This window comes from Oncorhynchus clarkii, chromosome 19 (genome assembly GCF_045791955.1).
Source record: "Oncorhynchus clarkii lewisi isolate Uvic-CL-2024 chromosome 19, UVic_Ocla_1.0, whole genome shotgun sequence".
Classification (NCBI taxonomy): Eukaryota; Metazoa; Chordata; class Actinopteri; order Salmoniformes; family Salmonidae; genus Oncorhynchus; species Oncorhynchus clarkii.
Genome location: NC_092165.1, coordinates 37,538,780 through 37,558,007, shown reverse-complemented (window position 1 = coordinate 37,558,007; position 19,228 = coordinate 37,538,780). Strand labels below are relative to the sequence as shown.

Here is a 19,228-nt window from a genome sequence, read left to right as displayed (position 1 = left end):
TTTTTGAATACTTATTTAAGATGGTGAGGAAAGCACTTTTAAAGAACAACCAGGCATCCTCTACTGACGGGATGAGGTCAACATCCTTCCAGGATACCCAGGCCAGGTCGATTAGAAAGGCCTGCTCGCTGAAGTGTTTTAGGGAGTGTTTAACCTTGATGAGGGGTGGTCGTTTGACCGCGGGCCCATTACGGACGCAGGCAATGAGGCAGTGATCGCTGAGATCCTGGTTGAAGACAGCAGAGGTCTATTTAGAGGGCAAGTTGGTCAGAATGATATCTATGAAGGTGCCCATGTTTACCGATTTAGGGTTGTACCTGGTAGGTTCCTTGATAATTTGTGTGAGATTGAGGGCATCTAGTTTAGATTGTAAGACGGGCGGGGTGTTAAGCATATCCCAGTTTGGGTCAACTAACAGTACGAACTCTGAAGATAGATGGGGGCAAACAATTAACATATGGTGTCCAGGGCACAGCTGGGGGCTGAGGGGGGTCTATAACAAGCGGCAACAGTGAGAGACTTATTTCTGGAAAGGTGGATTTTTAAAAGTAGAAGCTCAAACTGTTTGAGCACAGACCGCTACAGTATGACAGAACTCTGCAGGCTATCTCTGCAGTAGATTGCAACTCTGCCCCCTTTGGCAGTTCTATCTTGACGGAAAATGTTGCAGGAAATTTCCGAATTTTTGGTGGCCTTCCTAAGCCAGGATTCAGACACGGCTAGGACATCAGGGTTGGCAGAGTGTGCTAAAGCAGTGAATAAAACTAACTTAGGGAGGAGGCTTCTGATGTTAACATGCATGAAACCAAGACTTTTACAGTTACAGAAGTCAACAAATGAGAGCGCCTGTGGAATAGGTGTAGTACTGGGGGCTACAGGGCTGGGTTAACCTCTAAATCGCCAGAGGAACAGTGGAGGAGTAGGATAAGGGTACGGCTAGAGGCTATAAGAACTGGTTGTCTAAGAACTGGTCATATTTTTTTATTATTTGTATTTTTTATTTCATCTTTATTTAACCAGATAGGCCAGTTGAGAACAAGTTCTCATTTACAACTGCGACCTGGCCAAACTGAAGCAAAGCAGTGTGACAAGTGTTACCCATGGGATAAACAGACGTACAGTCAATAACGCAATAGAAAACTCTATGTATAGTGTGTGCAAATGTAGTAAGGTTAGGGAGGTAAGGCATTGGACTAGTAACCGGAAGGTTGCAAGTTCAAACCCCTGAGCCGACAAGGTACAAATCTGTCGTTCTGCCCCTGAACAGGCAGTTAACCCACTGTTCCTAGGCCGTCATTGAAAATAAGAATTTGTTCTTAACTGACTTGCCTAGTTAAATAAAGGTAAAATAAAAAAAATACATTAAAAAATAAATAGGCCATAGTGGCGAAATAATTACAATTTAGCATTGACACTGGAGTGAAAGATGTGCAGATGATAATGTGCAAGTAGAGATACTGGGGTGCAAAAGAGCAACAACAACAAAAATAACAATATAGGGATGAGGTAGTTGGGTGGGCTATTTACAGATGGGCTGTGTACAGGTACAGTGATCGGTAAGCTGCTCGGACAGCTGATGCTTAAAGTTAGTGCTGGAGATATAAGTCTCCAGCTTCAGTGATTTTTGCAATTCGTTCCAGTCATTGGCAGCAGAGAACTGGAAGGAAAGGCAGCCAAAGGAGGTGTTGGCTTTGGGGATGACCAGTGAAATATAACTGCTGGAGCGCGTGGGTGTTGCTATGGTGACCAGTGAGCTGAGATAAGGCGGGGCTTTACCTAGCAAAGACTTAGAGATGACCTGAAGCCAGTGGGTTTGGCGACGAATATGTAGTGAAAGCCAGCCAAAGAGGGCATACAGGACGCAGTGGTGGGTAGTATATGAGGCTTTGGTGACAAAACGAATGGCACTGTGATAGACTACATTCAATTTGCTGAGTAGAGTGAGTAGAGTGTATCAATACATCCAGTCACTACAAAGGTACGGGTGTCCATCCTAACTCAATTTCCAGAACGGAAAGAAACCTCTCAGGGATTTTACCATGAGGCCAATGTTGACTTTAAAACAGTTACAGAGTTTATTGGCTGTGACGGAAGAAAACAGAGGATGGATCAACAACGTTGTAGTTACTCCACAATACTAACCTAAATGACAGAGTGAAAAGAAGAAACCCTGCACAGGATAAAAATATTCCAAAACATGCATCCTGTTTGCAATAAGGCACTAAAGTTAAACTGCAAAAGAAGGTGGCAAAGAAATAAACGTTAAGTCCTGAATACAAAGTGTTATGTTTGGGGCAAATCCAACATAACACATCACTGAGTACCACTTTTCATATTTTCAAGCTTGGTGGTGGCTGCATCATGTTATGTGTACGCTTGTCATCGGCAAGGACTAAGGAGTTTTTTAGGATAAAAAGAATCTAAGCACAGGCAAAATCCAAGAGGAAAACCTGGTTCAGTGTACTTTCCAACGGACACTGGGAGACAAATTCACCTTTCAGCAAGACAAAAACCTAAAACAGAAGGCCAAATATACACTGGAATTTCTTACCTAGTTTTGACTTAAATCAGCTTGAAAGTCTATGGCAAGACTTGAAAATGGCTGTCCAGTAATGATCAACAACCAACTTTCAGAGCTTTACGAATGTTTTAAAGAATGTGCAAATATTGTACAATCAAGGTGTACAAAGCCCTTAGAGACTTACCCAGAAAGACTCACAGCTGTAATTGCTGCCAAAGGTGATTCTAACGTGTATTGACTCTGGTGTATAAATACTTACGTAAATGAGATATTTCTGTATTTAATTTTCAATAAATTTTCTAAAAACAGATTTCCACTTTGTCATTATTGCATTGTGTGTAGGAGGGTGAGATAATTAATTTTGAATTCAAGCTGTAACACAACAAAATGTGGAATAATTCAAGGGGTATGAATACTTTCTGAATGCACTGTAAATGGCATACAAAATAAAAATCCATGAACACTTTCATTTAGTACCAGGTGCAAAGTTTAAACCTTGTTTTTCCAGATGGAATTACTGCATCTCAGTCAGCATAAAGCCAATTGTAATTGTGGCCCCATAAGAGTCTTGATGGTCAGGAACAGCTTGTTGACACTACAGGACATCCTATAGCCACAAACGGGCTAGGAATGCTATTGGATCAGTCTCTAATTCTATTGCCACTTCATTGATAATCACTTATCTGTTAAGGCTGACATAGAACTGGAATTCACAGTAGTAAGTGAAAGATGTACATTGTACTTGATGTAGACTTTTGCTGTTTTATGGCTACCATCAGCTCTGAATTGGAACTGTGTTCTTCAATGTTAAAGGATAATCAGTTAATCTTATATTTGGTTGTACGGAGACATCCAGAATTCTCTACATATGCTGATAATTATACTGTAGATGTGGCACCTTACACACTTTAAACTAAGCTAATTGCTTTAAACTAAGCTCATTGATGAGGAGATGGAACAGAAGGATATGGCAGCTTTGCTCTGAGTAGTTTTTTACAACTGATGTAAGTCAGTCACTTCAGAGAATGAATATGACGATTGAGTCATTTTCCCAACAGGGCAGACAACTTTGTCTGTCTGACACTATGAAATTAATGAAACACTTGGACAGCATTTCATAATTTGATTGATGGAGACAAAGAAACAAAATCAAATCCACAGAATACCATTATGTGCTTGTCAAAATAATTCCCATTTAGAATGCTTGTTGGTCCATTGTCTCCCACTGGGCACACAACAGTTGAATTGACGTTGTTCTCACGTAATTTACGTTGATATGCCACTCATTTTGTAGAAATTAAAATGAATCAATAAATAAATATGGCATCTTAAATGCAATAGGGGTGAATGTAGCACGCATGAGACCAATATTCAAATCCAAATATTGTATGTAGCATGCCTCCACACAATTCACAGCAAGAGAAAAAGGGGTGTTTCTCTGAAACCCAGTACACACACCTCTTAGACGAGAAGAGACATGATGCACACCAAAACGTCTGTAGGCTTTTCTGACAATCTTTGTTCATAATTCCTCTAAATCAATATATACAAAATAAAACCCATACTCTAACAATAAGCCTATATCTGAATATGCGTTGGGAATTATTCTGTACTGGAAATTATTTTTCTCAACCCAGGCATAGAATGTGTACAAACAATGAACACATGATGAAACCCTGAGACAAAGCAGCGATAGGTTCCCTGCATGCCATGCCCTCTTCACGTTTTTTTCCACAATGTACGACAATTCCATCACAGCATGAAAATCTATCTTACTGTTAAATATTTAGATCAATACATGGCATGCATAAGTGTACCATTAGGTAGGCTTATAATGTATGCAGAACAGTATAACGCACGATAAACAATGTGATCTTGTCCGGCGTCTGTAGACACACATCTGGAAGCACACCTCTAGCGCTTCGGCTCGTCCACAGCTGGAAAGGACAGATGTCGTTTGGCTTGAGTTCACGATGCCGTCTAGAGACGATGTCTAGCGTTAATAATTTGCAGTAAGTCAATTTCCTTTCATTGATCATGATAGTCTCCCCGCGATGTTTTATTTTAAATGCGTAGGCTACGCTCAGTGTTGTTTCTGCGGGAGTAGCGGTAGTAATAGTATAGTGGCACTGTTGACGCCTTGACTGACGCACTGGATTTACCATTTACTTCAATGGAACCATGTGGGCCAAGGAAAACCACACAAATTACTATAATGGGGTCCTAATTCTCCAGAATATGTTTTCCCATTCATTGCCAAAAAGTAAATGTGGGCTACTGGTAGGCCTATGTGGAACAACAAAGACGGTGTAGCCTAGGCTGTATTATAACGCATGGCAAGACATTCTACCCTATCCATTTTTATTCAACCTGCTGTAGTCTATGAATGGGTTTAATTAATTCCCAAAAATTGATATGACATTGAACTTATTCGCTATTCATCCAATAAATTGCATCAATGAATCAGGTCTGCTCTAAAATGTGAGAGGATGCTCGCTTTACGCATCCACATATATCACGCGTTTTAATGAGTGCTCTGTTTCCATGCGTAATCACAACCAAGTGGTCCAATGTCGATCACTTACCTTCATTTCTTCGTTGATTTCCCTTTTCACGGGGTGAGCCGGTTTTCTGCTTCTTTTATTTTCTGGGGGTCTGCCCTCTTTTTCCATCTCTGCCATTTTTTATAATAGCTCTGTCAATATTTGCGATTGGGGTAGAGTGGACAAGTGCGAGGCGGGGCCGCTTTAAAGTTGCCCAAAGGCTAATGTCAAGCTGGGGAACAGCCCGGGTGAAGTTGATGATGCCGTTGAGGGCTTGCGTTGCCCTGTTAAGTCAGCCATCTTCTGCCCCTATTTTTCCACGGTCTGTGTGCAAGTTGGTGTGTGTGAGCTGCCTCTGAATCAAATGAGAGGTTGAGTGAGAAAAAAAATCTAGACAGGGGGAGGAGCGTCCCCTGTAACATAATATGACGCTGTTGATCAGAGGTGGGCTATTTCCTCTCGATTTTCCGTAACGTTTTAACTTTGGGCCCTCCTCACCTCACACATGCAATCTTACAACCTAGTCTGGTAGGCTCTCCCACTTCATGAAGGTATTTGCGCCCTATCCTGTCTGCCACTGCGGTACAGATGTTGGTTATCTGTAGCCATTACAGATTTACAATAGAAATTGTGCAAGCCTCTGACAGGTGGTCCCAGGCAAGTTCTTGACCTCTTCCGTGTGATAGAACCAAGGAGTTTAGGTAGAACTCAGTTGCAACAAAGGCAAAGCTCTAACACACTTGCACAATTTTATGGTGAGAAGAGGCAGATGCCCTCCTACTTAACATATTAGCTCCATGACTTTCCACAGGGTGTATCTACTGTAAGGTGGCTTCCTTCCTTCCTGGTAGGCTATAATTGCTTTTACTATCCTCAATGCAGATGAAGGAAAGGAGAGGCATCATCATTAATCCACAGAGGAGTCCCAAAAATGGGAGCTCCTTGTTCTAAAAGAAAATATCCCTGTCTAGTCTCTGTTCAAAAGCAGATAGTGTAACTCAATGAGTGCATTGTCCCGCATATGCATGCACAAACAGACAGACAGACACACACACAGCCTGCAGTTCGATTTTGTTACATGAATTGAAACATAATAATTGTGTTTTTCCTGTAGAATAGTCAACACAAAATGTAATGTAGCACAGCTCCTTCCACTCAACCAGACCCTCCAGACATCTGCAATTGGTAGTTGTGTTATTGCACAGGTAGGCTTATATGAGCAACTTGGTATAAAGTGTTATCAAAATATTTAATTAAAGTAAACACATATTTAATGAAATTATAGCTAACAGTCATATTTAACAGATGTATATTTTTTTCCTGGAGTCCATGCTCAACGGCTGCATTTACACAGGCAGCCCAATTCTGCTCTTTTTTCCAACAATTTTGTCTTTTGAGGTATCAGATTGGACAGTAGATTGGAATTGGGCTGTCTTTGTAAACACAGTTAAAGATGTTCTAAGGCTGCATTTACACAGGCAGCCCAATTCTAATTGATGTTTTGTCCAATCAGATCAGCTCTTTTGCCAATAATTGGCCAAAATATCAGAATTGGGCTGCCTGTATAAATGCAGCCAAAGTTCCCTGAATAAGAGTGAATTTACAAATGTGACCCATGGTGAAGATCCCACTCTTATAGAGTATGACTTAGATGTAAAAAGTAAACAGCATAGTGGGTCAATTTCCGCAACAACTAACAGCATTGAAGCGCGAAGCTACAACTTCTCCCCTGTTTTGGTGCCCTGGCTACCATGTTGCCAACAGCATGTAGTGAACTCGTGCACATGTGCAGATACTGTGCGTGACTGTGAAAGAGCCAAGTCTTGCGTCTCGCTCATCTCAATATCTGCGGTGCTTCTCGTGGCAACGTCATTTCGCGGAGTCTACCTTTAATTAGGCAAACTTTTGGTAGTACACTGGTGCTCCCAACTTTTAAAAGTTAGGAGCACCAAACAATATTTAGGAGAACCAGAAAAATAGATTTTGTGGTGGAAAACTGAGCTGGTTGAGCATAGGCCTAACTTGAAATGTTTTGCCAATTTCATTTTTTTTTGCTAACAATTGCCCTTCCCTGTTGCACACAACAAGCTTCCATTCCCCATGTCACAAGAGGATTTATGGCTGATTTTAGATTAAATCGTCAACCCTGTTACTTTATTTGGCACTTAATAGGCACAAGTATTTTGTTTCTCTTGAGATGTGAAACGTGTTTTTTATTAAGTTGAACATGTGTTCTGTATGACAGAATGTTAAAATGAGGTGAAATCAACGTTTTTTGTTGTTGAAAAGGCACCAATTGGTGGAACGACCCAAATAGGGCTAAGCAATTTGATAGGCTATAATATATCGACTTAGCTCGCCGCTGATACAAATGTAACAGCAGCAGGAGCGCACCAGACACAAACACAAATTGACAAATTCTAGCCTACATGGTGGTATCATGTCAGCTTTGTTATTCTAAATGACTTTTCAATAATCATATTATATCAAATATACTTCTTCTGAAGGATATCCAAAATCTGAAGAAAAAAAAGCATGTTTTTTATTTCACCGAATGTTGGATCCTTCCCAGTTAGTAAAATTAAACAATGTTTTATGTTTTGTTTTGTCAAGCCTAATATTTTTTTGCTAAATTGCGTGACGGTTTGTACTGAATGACGCGTTTCCCCAAAAACATTCTTCAACGTTCTCGAACAGATTTTGAGGTACGTTTCTCCGTTAGGTGGGTGTCGCGGGTGTGGCTTGAAGCTATCAGTGCCTTATTCAAAGGCCAAACACCACCCATTTCTACAATGTATCTTCTTAAAACCTGTTTTTAAACCTATCCCTAACATTAACCACAACGCTAAGCGTATGCCTAAAATAATCGTAAATTAAGACCATAAAGCAAATGTTTGTTCTCATACATACATTTATTTACGATATAGCTAATCGTGGATGTGCTATCTAGTGGAAAAATTTTTTCACACTGAGCGCAGCCCAGGGCACATCAATCAATAACTGTTGTAACGTTTTTGCGACATACCGTATTGCGTTTCGTCAAGATGGCGGCCTCCTGTGTCAATGTTTAACATTTTAGGTCGCGTGTTACGGTATATTTACTGGACATTTTATAGGATACATCAAAAGGTATAAGTATTAAATTAAGTAGGGTGATAACACTATGTATAATACTTATTTCAGTTAATGTGACTGTCGACAGCGAGGATGATATCCATCATAATAACATTAGATTCTGTAAATATGGATGGATAGCTAGTTAAGTTACATATCTAATTTAATCGGTTAATGTAATTTTCCTGTCACCGTTTAGTTTATTTATTTAATCGACTTAGCTATATATACTAGCTTGTGTCAAGCTTGGATATAGACCTCTCAAGGGTTTGCTTGATATTTGTTTAAACTTGAATTAGTAAAAGACCTTCAGCTGTAAAGATGACAGTAATTTGGTCTCGGCTCTCGTGCATTGTTTTGCTAAACCGTGGACAGAGGAACATAAGTCTTTTCTCCAACACAACGCCTTCTAATTGGAATAAAGTGGTCTCGGATGCAGAGAAAATCGTGGGTTATCCGACTTCTTTTATGAGCCTACGCTGCTTGCTGAGTGATGAACTAAGTAATGTAGCAATGCACGTGAGGAAACTGGTTGGAACAAAACACCCGTTACTCAACACTGCAAGGTATGGTTTACACACGATCATCTAGTATTGCATACACTACATCATGTTTGTAATGCAAATGTCAAATCTTCCAATACACAATTTCATTATACACAATGCAACTCTATATTGCCTGTAGTTTTAGAAGACCTGATTTTATGTACCTGTCATGGCTATGACGTCAATCATCAGCTTTTTTATTTTTTATTTATTTCACCTTTATTTAACCAGGTAGGCCAGTTGAGAACAAGTTCTCATTTACAACTGCGACCTGACCAAGATAAAGCAAAGCAGTGTGACACAAACAACAACACAGAGTTAGTTACACATGGAATAAACAAATGTACAGTCAATAACACAATAGAAAAGTCTATATACAGTGTGTGCAAATGGCATAAGGAGGTAAGGCAATAAATAGGCCATAGTAGCGAAGTAATTACAATTCAACAAGTTAACACTGGAGTGATAGATGTGCAAGTAGAAATGCTGGCAATACTGGTGTGCAAAAAGTAAATAAAACAATATGGGGATTAGGTAGGTAGTTGGATGGGCTATTTACAGATGGGCTGTGTACAGCTGCATCGATCAGTAAACTACACAGATAGCTGATTGTTAAAGTTAGTGAGTCTCCAACTTCAGTGATTTTTTTTTTTTTTTTTGCAAATCTTTCCAGTCATTGGTAGCAGAGAACTGGAAGGAAAGGTGGCCAAATGGGGTGTTTGCTTTGGGGGTGACCAGTGAAATATACCTGCTGGAGTGGGTGCTACGGGTGGGTGTTGTAATTAATGGTGACTTATAGATGACCTGGAGCCGGCGGCGAATATGTAGAGGGCCAGCTGGCGAGAGCATACAGGTCGCAGTGGTGGGTGGTATATGGGGCTTTGGTGACAAAACGGTTGGCACTGTGATAGACTGCATCTAGTTTTCTGAGTAGAGTGTTGGAGGCTATTTTGTATATGACATCGCCGAAGACTAGGATCGGTTTTAGGGTATGAGGGTATGTTTGGCAGCGTGAGTGAAGGAAGCTTTGTTGTGAAATAGGAAGCTGATTCTAGATTTAATTTTGGATTGGAGATGTTTAATATGAGTCTGGAAGGAGAGTTTACAGTCTAGCCAGACACATAGGTATTTATTTTTTATCATTTTTTTTACCCCCTTTTTCTCCCCAATTTCGTGGTATCCAATTGTTAGTAGTTACTGTCTTGTCTCATCGCTACAACTCCCGTACGGGCTCGGGAGAGACAAAGGTCGAGAGTCATGCGTCCTCCAAAACACAACCCAACCAAGCCGCACTGCTTCTTAACACAGCGCGCATCCAACCCAAAAGCCAGCCGCACCAATGTGTCGGAGGAAACACTGTGCACCTAGCGACCAGGTCAGCGTACACTGCACCCGGCCTGCCACAGGAGTCGCTAGTGCGTGATAAGACAAGGATATCCCTACCGGCCAAACCCTCCCTAACCCGGACGATGCTAGGCCAATTGTGCAACGCCCCATGGACCTCCCGGCTGCGACAGAGCCTGAACCCAGAGTCTCTGGTGGCACACTGCGCCACCCGGGAGGCCCTAAGACACCTAGGTGTTTGTAGTTGTCCGCATAGTCAGAACCATCCAGAGTAGTGATGCTGGGCGGGTGCGGGCAGCGATCGGTTGAAGAGCATGCATTTAGTTTTACTAGCGTTTAAGAGCAGTTGGAGGCCACGGAAGGAGTGTTGTATGGCATTGAAGCTCGTTTGGAGGTTTGATAACACAGTGTCCAAAGAAGCGCCAGATGTATACAGAATGGTGTCGTCTGCATAGAGGTTGATCAAGGAATCACCCGCAGCAAGAGCGACATCGTTAATATATACAGAGAAAAGAGTCGGCCCGAGAATTGGACCCTGTGGTACCCCCATAGAGATTGCAAGAGGTCCGGACAACAGGCCCTCCGATTTGACACACTGAACTCTGTCTGAGAAGTAGTTGGTGAACCAGGCGAGGCAGTCATTTGGGAAACCAAGGCTGTTTTATCTGCCGATAACAATACGGTGATTGACAGAGTCGAAAGCCTTGGCCAGGTCGACGAAGACAGCTGCACAGTCCTGTCTTTTATCGATGGCAGTTCCTTGTGCGTGGCTGAGGTGCACCCGTGACCAGCTCGGAAACCGGATTGAACAGCGGAGAAGGTACGGGGGGTACCGAAATGGTCAGTTTGTTAACTTGGCTTTCGAAGACTTTAGAAAGGCAGGGCAGGATGGATATAGGTCTGTAACAGCTTGGGTCTAGGGTGTCACCCCCGCATCTTCCTAAGCATAACTGCTGATAGAGCTGACTCAACCAACTTCTGCCTTCTCGACTGACAAGTTCACAACCACAACAATGCCCCAAAATGTAGGCGCACTAAAGGGCCTACTTTCTTTCACGTAGGTCTGTCGCAGCTGGCACCATGTGCCGTCGGGCCACTAGAGCTCACTTTTAGTGACCCAAGCCATGCTGCGTTACTGGGTACCAGTCTGTGTGTGCCATCATGGCACTCCTTGTCATGGAAGTTGACATGAATGCAAACAGATCTGGGACCAGGCAATGCTGCAGTTAGTTACGAAATGTGGCGATGAATTATGTAGACAATGCCATGCACATTTACATAGAAAAATGCAAAACGTCCCTTGTCTGTCACGAATGTTGAATACAATTATATTTAAACTTACTCTGCCAATTGTCTGTGGTGTTGGTGTTCAGTCTCTGGTCGAAATCTGAGAGAAAATATCCACAGGAAAGTATTATTAAACCTACTTCAAAAAGTGGGCCTATGGGCCTCCCGAGTGGCACTGCATCACAGTGCTTGAGGTGTTACTACAGACCCGGGTTGATCCCAGGCTGTGGCACAGCCAGACATGACCAAGAAACCCATGAGGCGGCACACAATTGGCCCAGCGTTGTCCGGGTTAGGAGAGGGTTTGGCAGTTCGGGATTTCCTTGTCCCATCACTCTCTAGTGACTCCTTGAGGCGGGCTAGGCGCATGCAAGCTGACTCGGTTGCCAGCTGGACAGTGTTTCCTATGGCACATTGATGCGGCTGGCTTCCGGGTTAATTGAGCAGTGTGTCATGCACACTAACCGAAGTCTCACAGGTGTTTACATGGTTTTGTTTACATTTTGAGCAGCTGAAGGACCAACACTACGGACAATCGGGCAGAGTGTAAGTTCAAATATAATTTTATTTAACATTCTTGCTTGCAGAGAACCTGAGAGGACCAATCCATGATCCTATATTTGGTGCACCTACTCTGTCATGTTAGGTTGTATTTTGAGTGGAAAATTCCTTTTAATTTATCATAATTACATTTCATTAGAAAACCCATTGTTTCTGGCGCCTCAGTACAGTCTACACCAGGGGTATTCCATTCTTACCCTTCAAGGTCCAGAGCCTGCTGTTTCTCTGTACTACCTGATAATTAATTGCAGCCACCTTGTGTCCCAGGTCTAAATCAGACACTGATTAGAGAGGAACACTAAAAAATTGCAGTGGAACTGTCTTCTACGCTATAGGCGAGGTGTCTCAAAGATGCTGGTATTGAGAGCAAGTGTGATTGACTGGATGGTTGTCACAGGCAAAGCCCCATAATTAACCATCCTTATGTATCAGAAAAATTTGAATTTCTTATTTTATTTCATGGTTGCTTTTACTGCTCCCAGAGTAAGATGCTGGTGTGTCTTCTTGTTTCTCTGAGCTGAAGAGGAGTCAGCTGGGTACAGTGGCTACCCCCTTGTGGCTTGTACTGGCAATTTAAATATTCTCCTTGTACAGTGCCTGCTGGTATTGGCTGCAAAGTTGTGTAGACTAGAGTAACCTCCTCTGACAAATAGTGTCATCCAGTAAATGTAACAAAGCCCCAAAATAGCCTGAGATTAAATGTAAACATAACAAAACATATTGGCTAAGTTGCTTCGAAAAACAGCCTACAGTAAATCAAATGGATGATTTTAAATATAATAAAAATACGCAATGATGCAATGTGGATCACGGTACGACAACTAAAAGAAAGCCAATTTTGGTGAATTTCCTTCAGTGAATTGTAGTCTACTAAAAGGTGAAACAAAATAAACTTCTTGTTTTATTATTCCATCTCTCTAAATGTGTTTAATTTAAATGACAAGTCCCATGGAATCTGTGCTGTTTAGATTGTTAAATGATTAACCCCAAATGAGTGTGTGACATTGACAGAGTGACATTAACTGATCTAAACATTTGACCTCTGTTAGATGTTAAAACTTTGATTTTGTAGTACACCTATCACTTAGTTCAAATTAATTAATTACAAAGCCTCATAGCTGAATTTGACCAAATGACCCCTTAAGCATTTACCCTCCCACCCCCTCAACAAAGGTATTGCATATCTTATTTTTTACCTCTCTAAACTATCAGCTAGATAGAGTGCATTCGGAAAGTATTCAGACCCCTTGACTTACAGCCTTATTATAGAATGTATTACATTTCCCCCTCATCAATCTACACATACTACCCCATAATGACAAAGCAAAAAAGGTTTTTAGAAATGTTTGCTAATTTATACATTAAAAAAATTGAAATATCACATTTACATAAGTATTCAGACTTTGTTGAAGCACCTTGGGCAGCGATTACAGCCTAGAGTCTCCTTGGGTATGATGCCTCAAGCTTGGCACACCTGTATTTGGGGAGTTTCTCCCATTCTTCTCTGCAGATCCTCTCAAGCGCTGTCAGGTTGGATGTGGAGCGTCACTGCACAGCTATTTTCGGGTCTCTCCAGAGATGTTCGATCGTGTTCAAGTCCGGGCTCTGGCTGGGCCACTCAAGGTCAAGGACATTGAGAGACTTGACCCGTAGCCACTCCTGCGTTGTCTTGACTGTGCTTAGGGTCATTGTCCTGTTGGAAGGTGAACCTTCACCCCAGTCTGAGGTCCTGAGCGCTCTGGATCAGGTTTCCATCACGGTTCTCTCTGTACTTTGCTTGGTTAATCTTTTCCTCGATCCTGACCAGTCTCTCAGTCCCTGCCACTGAAAAACATCACCACAGCATGATGCTGCCACCACGCTTCACCGTGGAGATAGTGCCAGGTTTCCTCTAGACGTGACACTTGGCATTCATGCCAAAGAGTTCAATCTTGGTTTCATCAGACCAGAGAATCTTGTTTCTCATGGTCTGCGAGGCCTTAGGTGCCTTTTGGCAAACTCCAAGCGGGCTGTCGTGCTTTTTACTGAGGAGTGGCTTCCGTCTGGCTCCTCTACCATAAAGGCCTAATTGGTGCAGTGCTGCAGTGATGGTTGTCCTTCTGGAAGGTTCTCCCATCTCCACAGAGGAGCTCTGGAGCTCTGTCAGAGTGACCATCGGGTTCTTGGTCACCTCCCTGACCAAGGCCCTTTCCCCCCAATTGCTCAGTTTGGCCAGGCGGCCAGCTATAAGAAGCTGGTGGTTCCAAACTTATTCAATTTAAGAATGGAGGCCACTGTCTTCTTGGGGACCTTCAATGCTGCGGAAATGTTTTTGAACCCTTCCCCAGATCTGTGCCTCGACCCAATCCTGTCTCGGCGCTCCACAGACAACTCCCTCGACTTCTTGGTTTGATTTTTTTCAACTGTGGGACCTTTTATATAGACAGATGTGTGCCTTTCCAAATCATGTCCAATCAATTTAATTTACCACAAGTTGGCTCAAGTTGTAGAAACATCTCAAGGATGATCAATGGAAACAGAATGCACCTGAGCTAAATTTCGAGTCTCATAGCAAATTGTCTGAATTCTTATGTAAATAAGGTATTTTTGTTTTTATTTTTACTGCATTTGCAAATATGTCTAAACCTGTTTTCTTAGTCAATATGGGGTATTGTGTTTTAGGATTGATGAAGGGGGAAAACGTATTTATTACATTTTCAAATATGTCTGTAACGTAACAAAATGTGGATAAAGGGGTCTGAATACTTTCCGAATGCACTATAGTTGGATTACCCTCCAGTGCCATCTCTCTTCATTGGGGATGAATGGCTCCTCACTGTAAGAAATAAGGAAAGGGACATGGAATGATAGTGCTGGAATCCAATCCCGCCATTGCAGACGAGTGTGTTGGAAACTGTAGCTCAAGGGTGTAATAACCTATACACCTAAATCTGATATGACAATCCATTTGGGTGTTGTAGTGCGGGGGTGAAGTGGACCTCTGACAGTCTGACTCCTCACTGTCAGCTTGGGTTGGCTGGTTCCTATTTCCTACTGTGTCTCTGCCCAAGACGCGGCGCAGATAAAAATATCCACAATAGCAGACAGGCAGACCCTTGTGGAGTTGTGTTTCGGTTTTCCCTTTCCTTTCATTCTAAAAAATGCAGCTCAGCTAACTTTGCCCAAAGTCTGGAGTTAGTGTGGCCATGCAGGAAAAATGAACTTTCACTTTGTAACAGGGAAAGACCTTGACACAGTTTGACTTTTCTCATCAAGTGGCTTCCATTGTTTTTGACTGAGTTTTGTCCTGCTTTTTTGTCACATTTAGGGTTTCAGGAAATATTTAGAGGTAGATGTCAAATCCTATTTTTGTACACTAAGAGTTTATCCAAATGTTACTTTTAAGTGCTTAAGGCTTCAGTGGTTGTGAAGAAATGGTTATTGCTGCTTTACCCCAAAAATGGGCCACTAGGCCTACATGCGATACATTTGAATAATTGTGCAGGTCTAGGTAGAGGACCGGTAGATAAGATTCAGCGAGCACTGTAATAAATGGTGGCTAACATGTAGTCCTACCCATTAAAATGACATTGACCCATCTCTCTCCCAGCACTCATCCCAGCCCCACCCCTTTGCAGGAGGGTGATTATGATTGATTGATTTGCCATGGTGTAGAGACTGGCATGCATATTAATCATTTGTCATCTTCAGGCTGCAGACTTGGCCAGTCGCCATAGGCAGACATTTTTGGTGTGGTTGCCGTTGTTTAATTGAAAGCTATAGGAATTCCAGTGTAATTTCACCCCTCGTAATGTCAGTTTTTACCTTTGAATACATATTTTTTGTTTACATAAAGTGCTTCAAGAGGCTAGTCAAAGACCATATCACCTCCTCTCTTGCCAATGCACTCAACCCTCTCCAATTTGCCTACCGCCTTGACAGATCCACGGACAACAGAATCGTCATTGCACTGCACACTGCCCTTACCCACCTGGACAAAAGGAATGCATATGTGAGAATGCTGTTCATTGACTACATCTCAGCCTTCAATACCTTAGTACCCTATAAGCGCTTTACAAAGCTCACAGCCCTGGGTCTGAACTTCTAGGTCCTGGACTTCCTGACGGGCCGCACCCATGGGGTGAAGGTAGGCAACATTACCTCCTCGACACATTCTCAACACGGGTGCCCCACAAGGGTGCATGCTCAGTCGCTTCCTGTACTCCCTGTATACCCACGACTGCATGGCCTCCCACAGTTCCAACTCCATCATGAAGTTCGCTGACGACATGACAGTAGTAGGCCTGATTACCAACAGCGATGAGGCGGCCTACAGAGAGGAGGTAGGCACTCTGACGGCTTGGTGCCAGGTAAACAACCTCTCCCTCAATGTCAGCAAGGAGCTGATTGTGAACTTCAGGAGGATCCAGGCTGGACACGCCCCCATCAACACCAGGTGTCACAGGAAGGCCAAGAAGATCATCAGGGATCACAGCCACCCAAACCATGCCCTGTTCTCCCCGCTTCAATCGATCAGACGCGGGTAGTACAGGAGCATCATGACAAAAACTGGAAGACTGACTAATAGTTTCTACCATCAGGCTGCTGAATAGCCAACCCTAGTCAGCCACCCCCCCCCCCCCCCTCCCCCTACCAAACTGACTTTCACTCTGCTCCCACCTCAATGACATTCATCACTGTTAATATGTATATTAGAGTAAAACATAAAAAATGTTTAATAATTTTTGTTTTTATTTCACTTGGTCCCCACACCATCTCAATGGTCATGCTGCTCCCCCTATGGTCATTCCACCCCACCCCTTCAACAGTCTTTACTCTGCCTCCACCCCAATGGACATTTTATTTATTCATCACTGCTACAGTTGTTGTGTGTGTGTATAGTGCTATTTATATTTATATTGTAGTTTTTATTATTACAATTTCCATTGTTTTATTTCACTTGGTCCTGCATGTTGAAGCTTGGGCCTAAAATGTTCACTGTACTCTGCAATCACACCTGAAACCCTGTACATGTGACTATTAACTCAATCTCTGAATCTGTTGTGGTTCACCTAGGCTACATGCTGTTCTTTTTGTTACCATTACGAACACTGGAAAGTATCAGACCAGAACTTACATTATTTCATGTGATGGTTTTCGTTAGGGTCCATTGGATTTAACAGATCTAATTAGACGTGTCACTTTCCTCGCTTATCTATTGCACTTACCATATCTCCTATCATCTCCCTTTTTTTATTTCTCTCCATTCCCCTCTCCCTGCCCGTCTCTCTCTTCCTCCACCTCTTTCTCCCGCTCTCTCTTCTTCCTCTGCCGTTTGCTCTCCCTTCATTTTCTGTCTGTGTCTTTCTTCCCCTCCTCTGCCTCGCTCCCTCTCCCCATCTCTCTCCCCTCCCTGTGGTGCAGGGCTGGGTCAGGGGGAGGGAGACTGTCTTGTGGACGCTGGTGTCTGGGCTCGAGCAGAGTGGGCGGTGCTCGGTGTCTACTCGGGGCTCTAACGAGAGTGTGATTCATGGCACAGGGGGCACCCTGGGGACAGGATTAGATGTGCTCTGTCTAAGCGCTCCCCCGGGACCACAGATATTTTATCTCCAGAGTGGCAAGACCAGTGCTAGACTTGCAGCTCTGCTTGAACTGCATGTTGTGCCACAGCTGATCAATATGGTTTGGTCTTTTAATGAATCAGTAGTCTCTTTTTTTATTTAACCTTTATTTAACCAGGTAGGCCAGTTGAGAACAAATTCTCATTTACAACTGCGACCAAACGTACAGTCAATAACACAATAGAAAAATCTATATACAGTGTGTGCAAATGTAGTAAAATTAGGGAGGTAAGACAATAAATAGGCCATAGTGGCGAAATAATTACAAATGAGCATTAATATTGGAGTGATAGATATGCAAATGATGATGTGCAAGTAGAGATACTGGGGTGCAAAAGGGATGGGGGGGGGGGTGAGGTAGTTGGGTGGGCTATTTACAGATGGGCTGTGTACAGGTGCAGTAAGCTGCTCTGACAGCTGATGCTTTAAGTTAGTGAGGGAGATATAAGACTCCAGCTTCAGTGACTTTTGCCATTCATCCAGTCATTGGCGGCAGAGAACTGGAAGGATAGGTGGCCAAAGTAGGTGTTGGCTTTGGGGATGACCAGTGAAATATACCTGTTGGAGCACGTGCTACGGGTGGGTGTTGTTATGGTGACCAGTGAGATGAGATAAGGCAGGGCTTTACCTAGCAAAGACTTATAGATGACCTGGAGCCAGTGGGTTTGGTGATGGATATTTTTATTTTATTTAACTAGGCAAGTCAGTTAAAAACAAATTCTTATTTTCAATGACGGCCTAGGAACAGTGGGTGAACTGCCTTGTTCAGGGGCAGAAAGACAGATTTTTACCTTGTCAGCTCAGGGATTCGATCTTGCAACCTTTTGGTTACTAGTCCAACACTAACCACTAGGCTACCCGCCACCCCAATGTAGTGAGGACCAGCCAACGAGAGCATACAGGTCGCAGTGGTGGGTAGTATATGGGGATTATAGTGATAAAATGGATGGCACTGTGATAGACTGCATCCAATTTGCTGAGTAGAGTGTTGGAGGCTATTTTGTAAATTACATCGAAGCTTGCTTATTTAAAGCTACTCTGTGAGATGTATATTTGTTTCCATCAAAGAGTGGGGTCCACCAACAAACATGGAGTAATGGAGCAATATTCTAAGGTCCATTCAATTACATACATTTTCACAAATGGCAAATCAAGTTCTTCCTTCGCCTCCCCATAGCTGTGCTCTCAGGTAGACACTTTCCCCTAGCAATTAAAAAAAGTTTCTGGCATTTCAGCTACTGAAAATGTTTATCTAATGCAGAGCTCTTGACTGAATAAAAAGCCCCTCCACTATTTGCAATGATGTAGCCCAAATACCCTTTGGCAATGCAGCTGAATTAATGATCTTGAAAAGCAGTTGTCTTCATGAGTGTGTTGACCTTTCTCTATGCGTCACCCCCATGAAGCAGCAATTAGCCATTTTGTTTGCTTAGCCATGATGTGAGAGGGAATTAAAGGGATTTTTGGGGCACCCCTGGAGAGAGGTGGTGAAAGCTACACACAGTCTCATTAGCATAGTTGCACCACATCTCATTTCCATACAATTACTGGCCATTTTCTTTGTCATTGTTAAGAGGTTGCTTACTTAGCCTGCCATCCCAAGTGAATTCCCTGCTTGTCAGAATGTATTTTTTGAATGATGAAAATATATGTAAAAAAAAAATCTTACTCCTGAAGGACATTTCTTTAAATGTGTGGGAACGAACAAATGTT

General features: G+C 42.6%; 2 protein-coding genes across 4 annotated transcripts in view; one reads left to right on the top strand and one right to left on the bottom strand.

Annotated features, from left to right (window-relative positions):
- Positions 1-5,425, bottom strand: part of LOC139375118 (sine oculis binding protein homolog (Drosophila) a) — a 31,205-nt gene extending 25,780 nt beyond the window's left edge. For 2 of the 3 annotated variants that reach the window (XM_071116593.1, XM_071116595.1), the window contains exon 1: positions 5,107-5,403. In XM_071116593.1, coding sequence (XP_070972694.1) covers positions 5,107-5,202 — 96 coding nt within the window. In that variant the 5' untranslated portion in view covers positions 5,203-5,403. Of the gene's footprint in view, positions 1-5,106 lie in introns of all 3 variants that reach the window. The other variant, XM_071116594.1, reaches the window with a different exon arrangement.
- A 2,658-nt stretch (positions 5,426-8,083) lies between these two features.
- Positions 8,084-19,228, top strand: part of LOC139375119 (all trans-polyprenyl-diphosphate synthase PDSS2-like) — a 49,932-nt gene continuing 38,787 nt past the window's right edge. Inside the window, exon 1 of the mRNA XM_071116597.1 lies at positions 8,084-8,744. Within this exon, the coding sequence (XP_070972698.1) occupies positions 8,500-8,744 (245 nt within the window). The 5' untranslated portion in view covers positions 8,084-8,499. The remainder of the gene's footprint in view (positions 8,745-19,228) is intronic.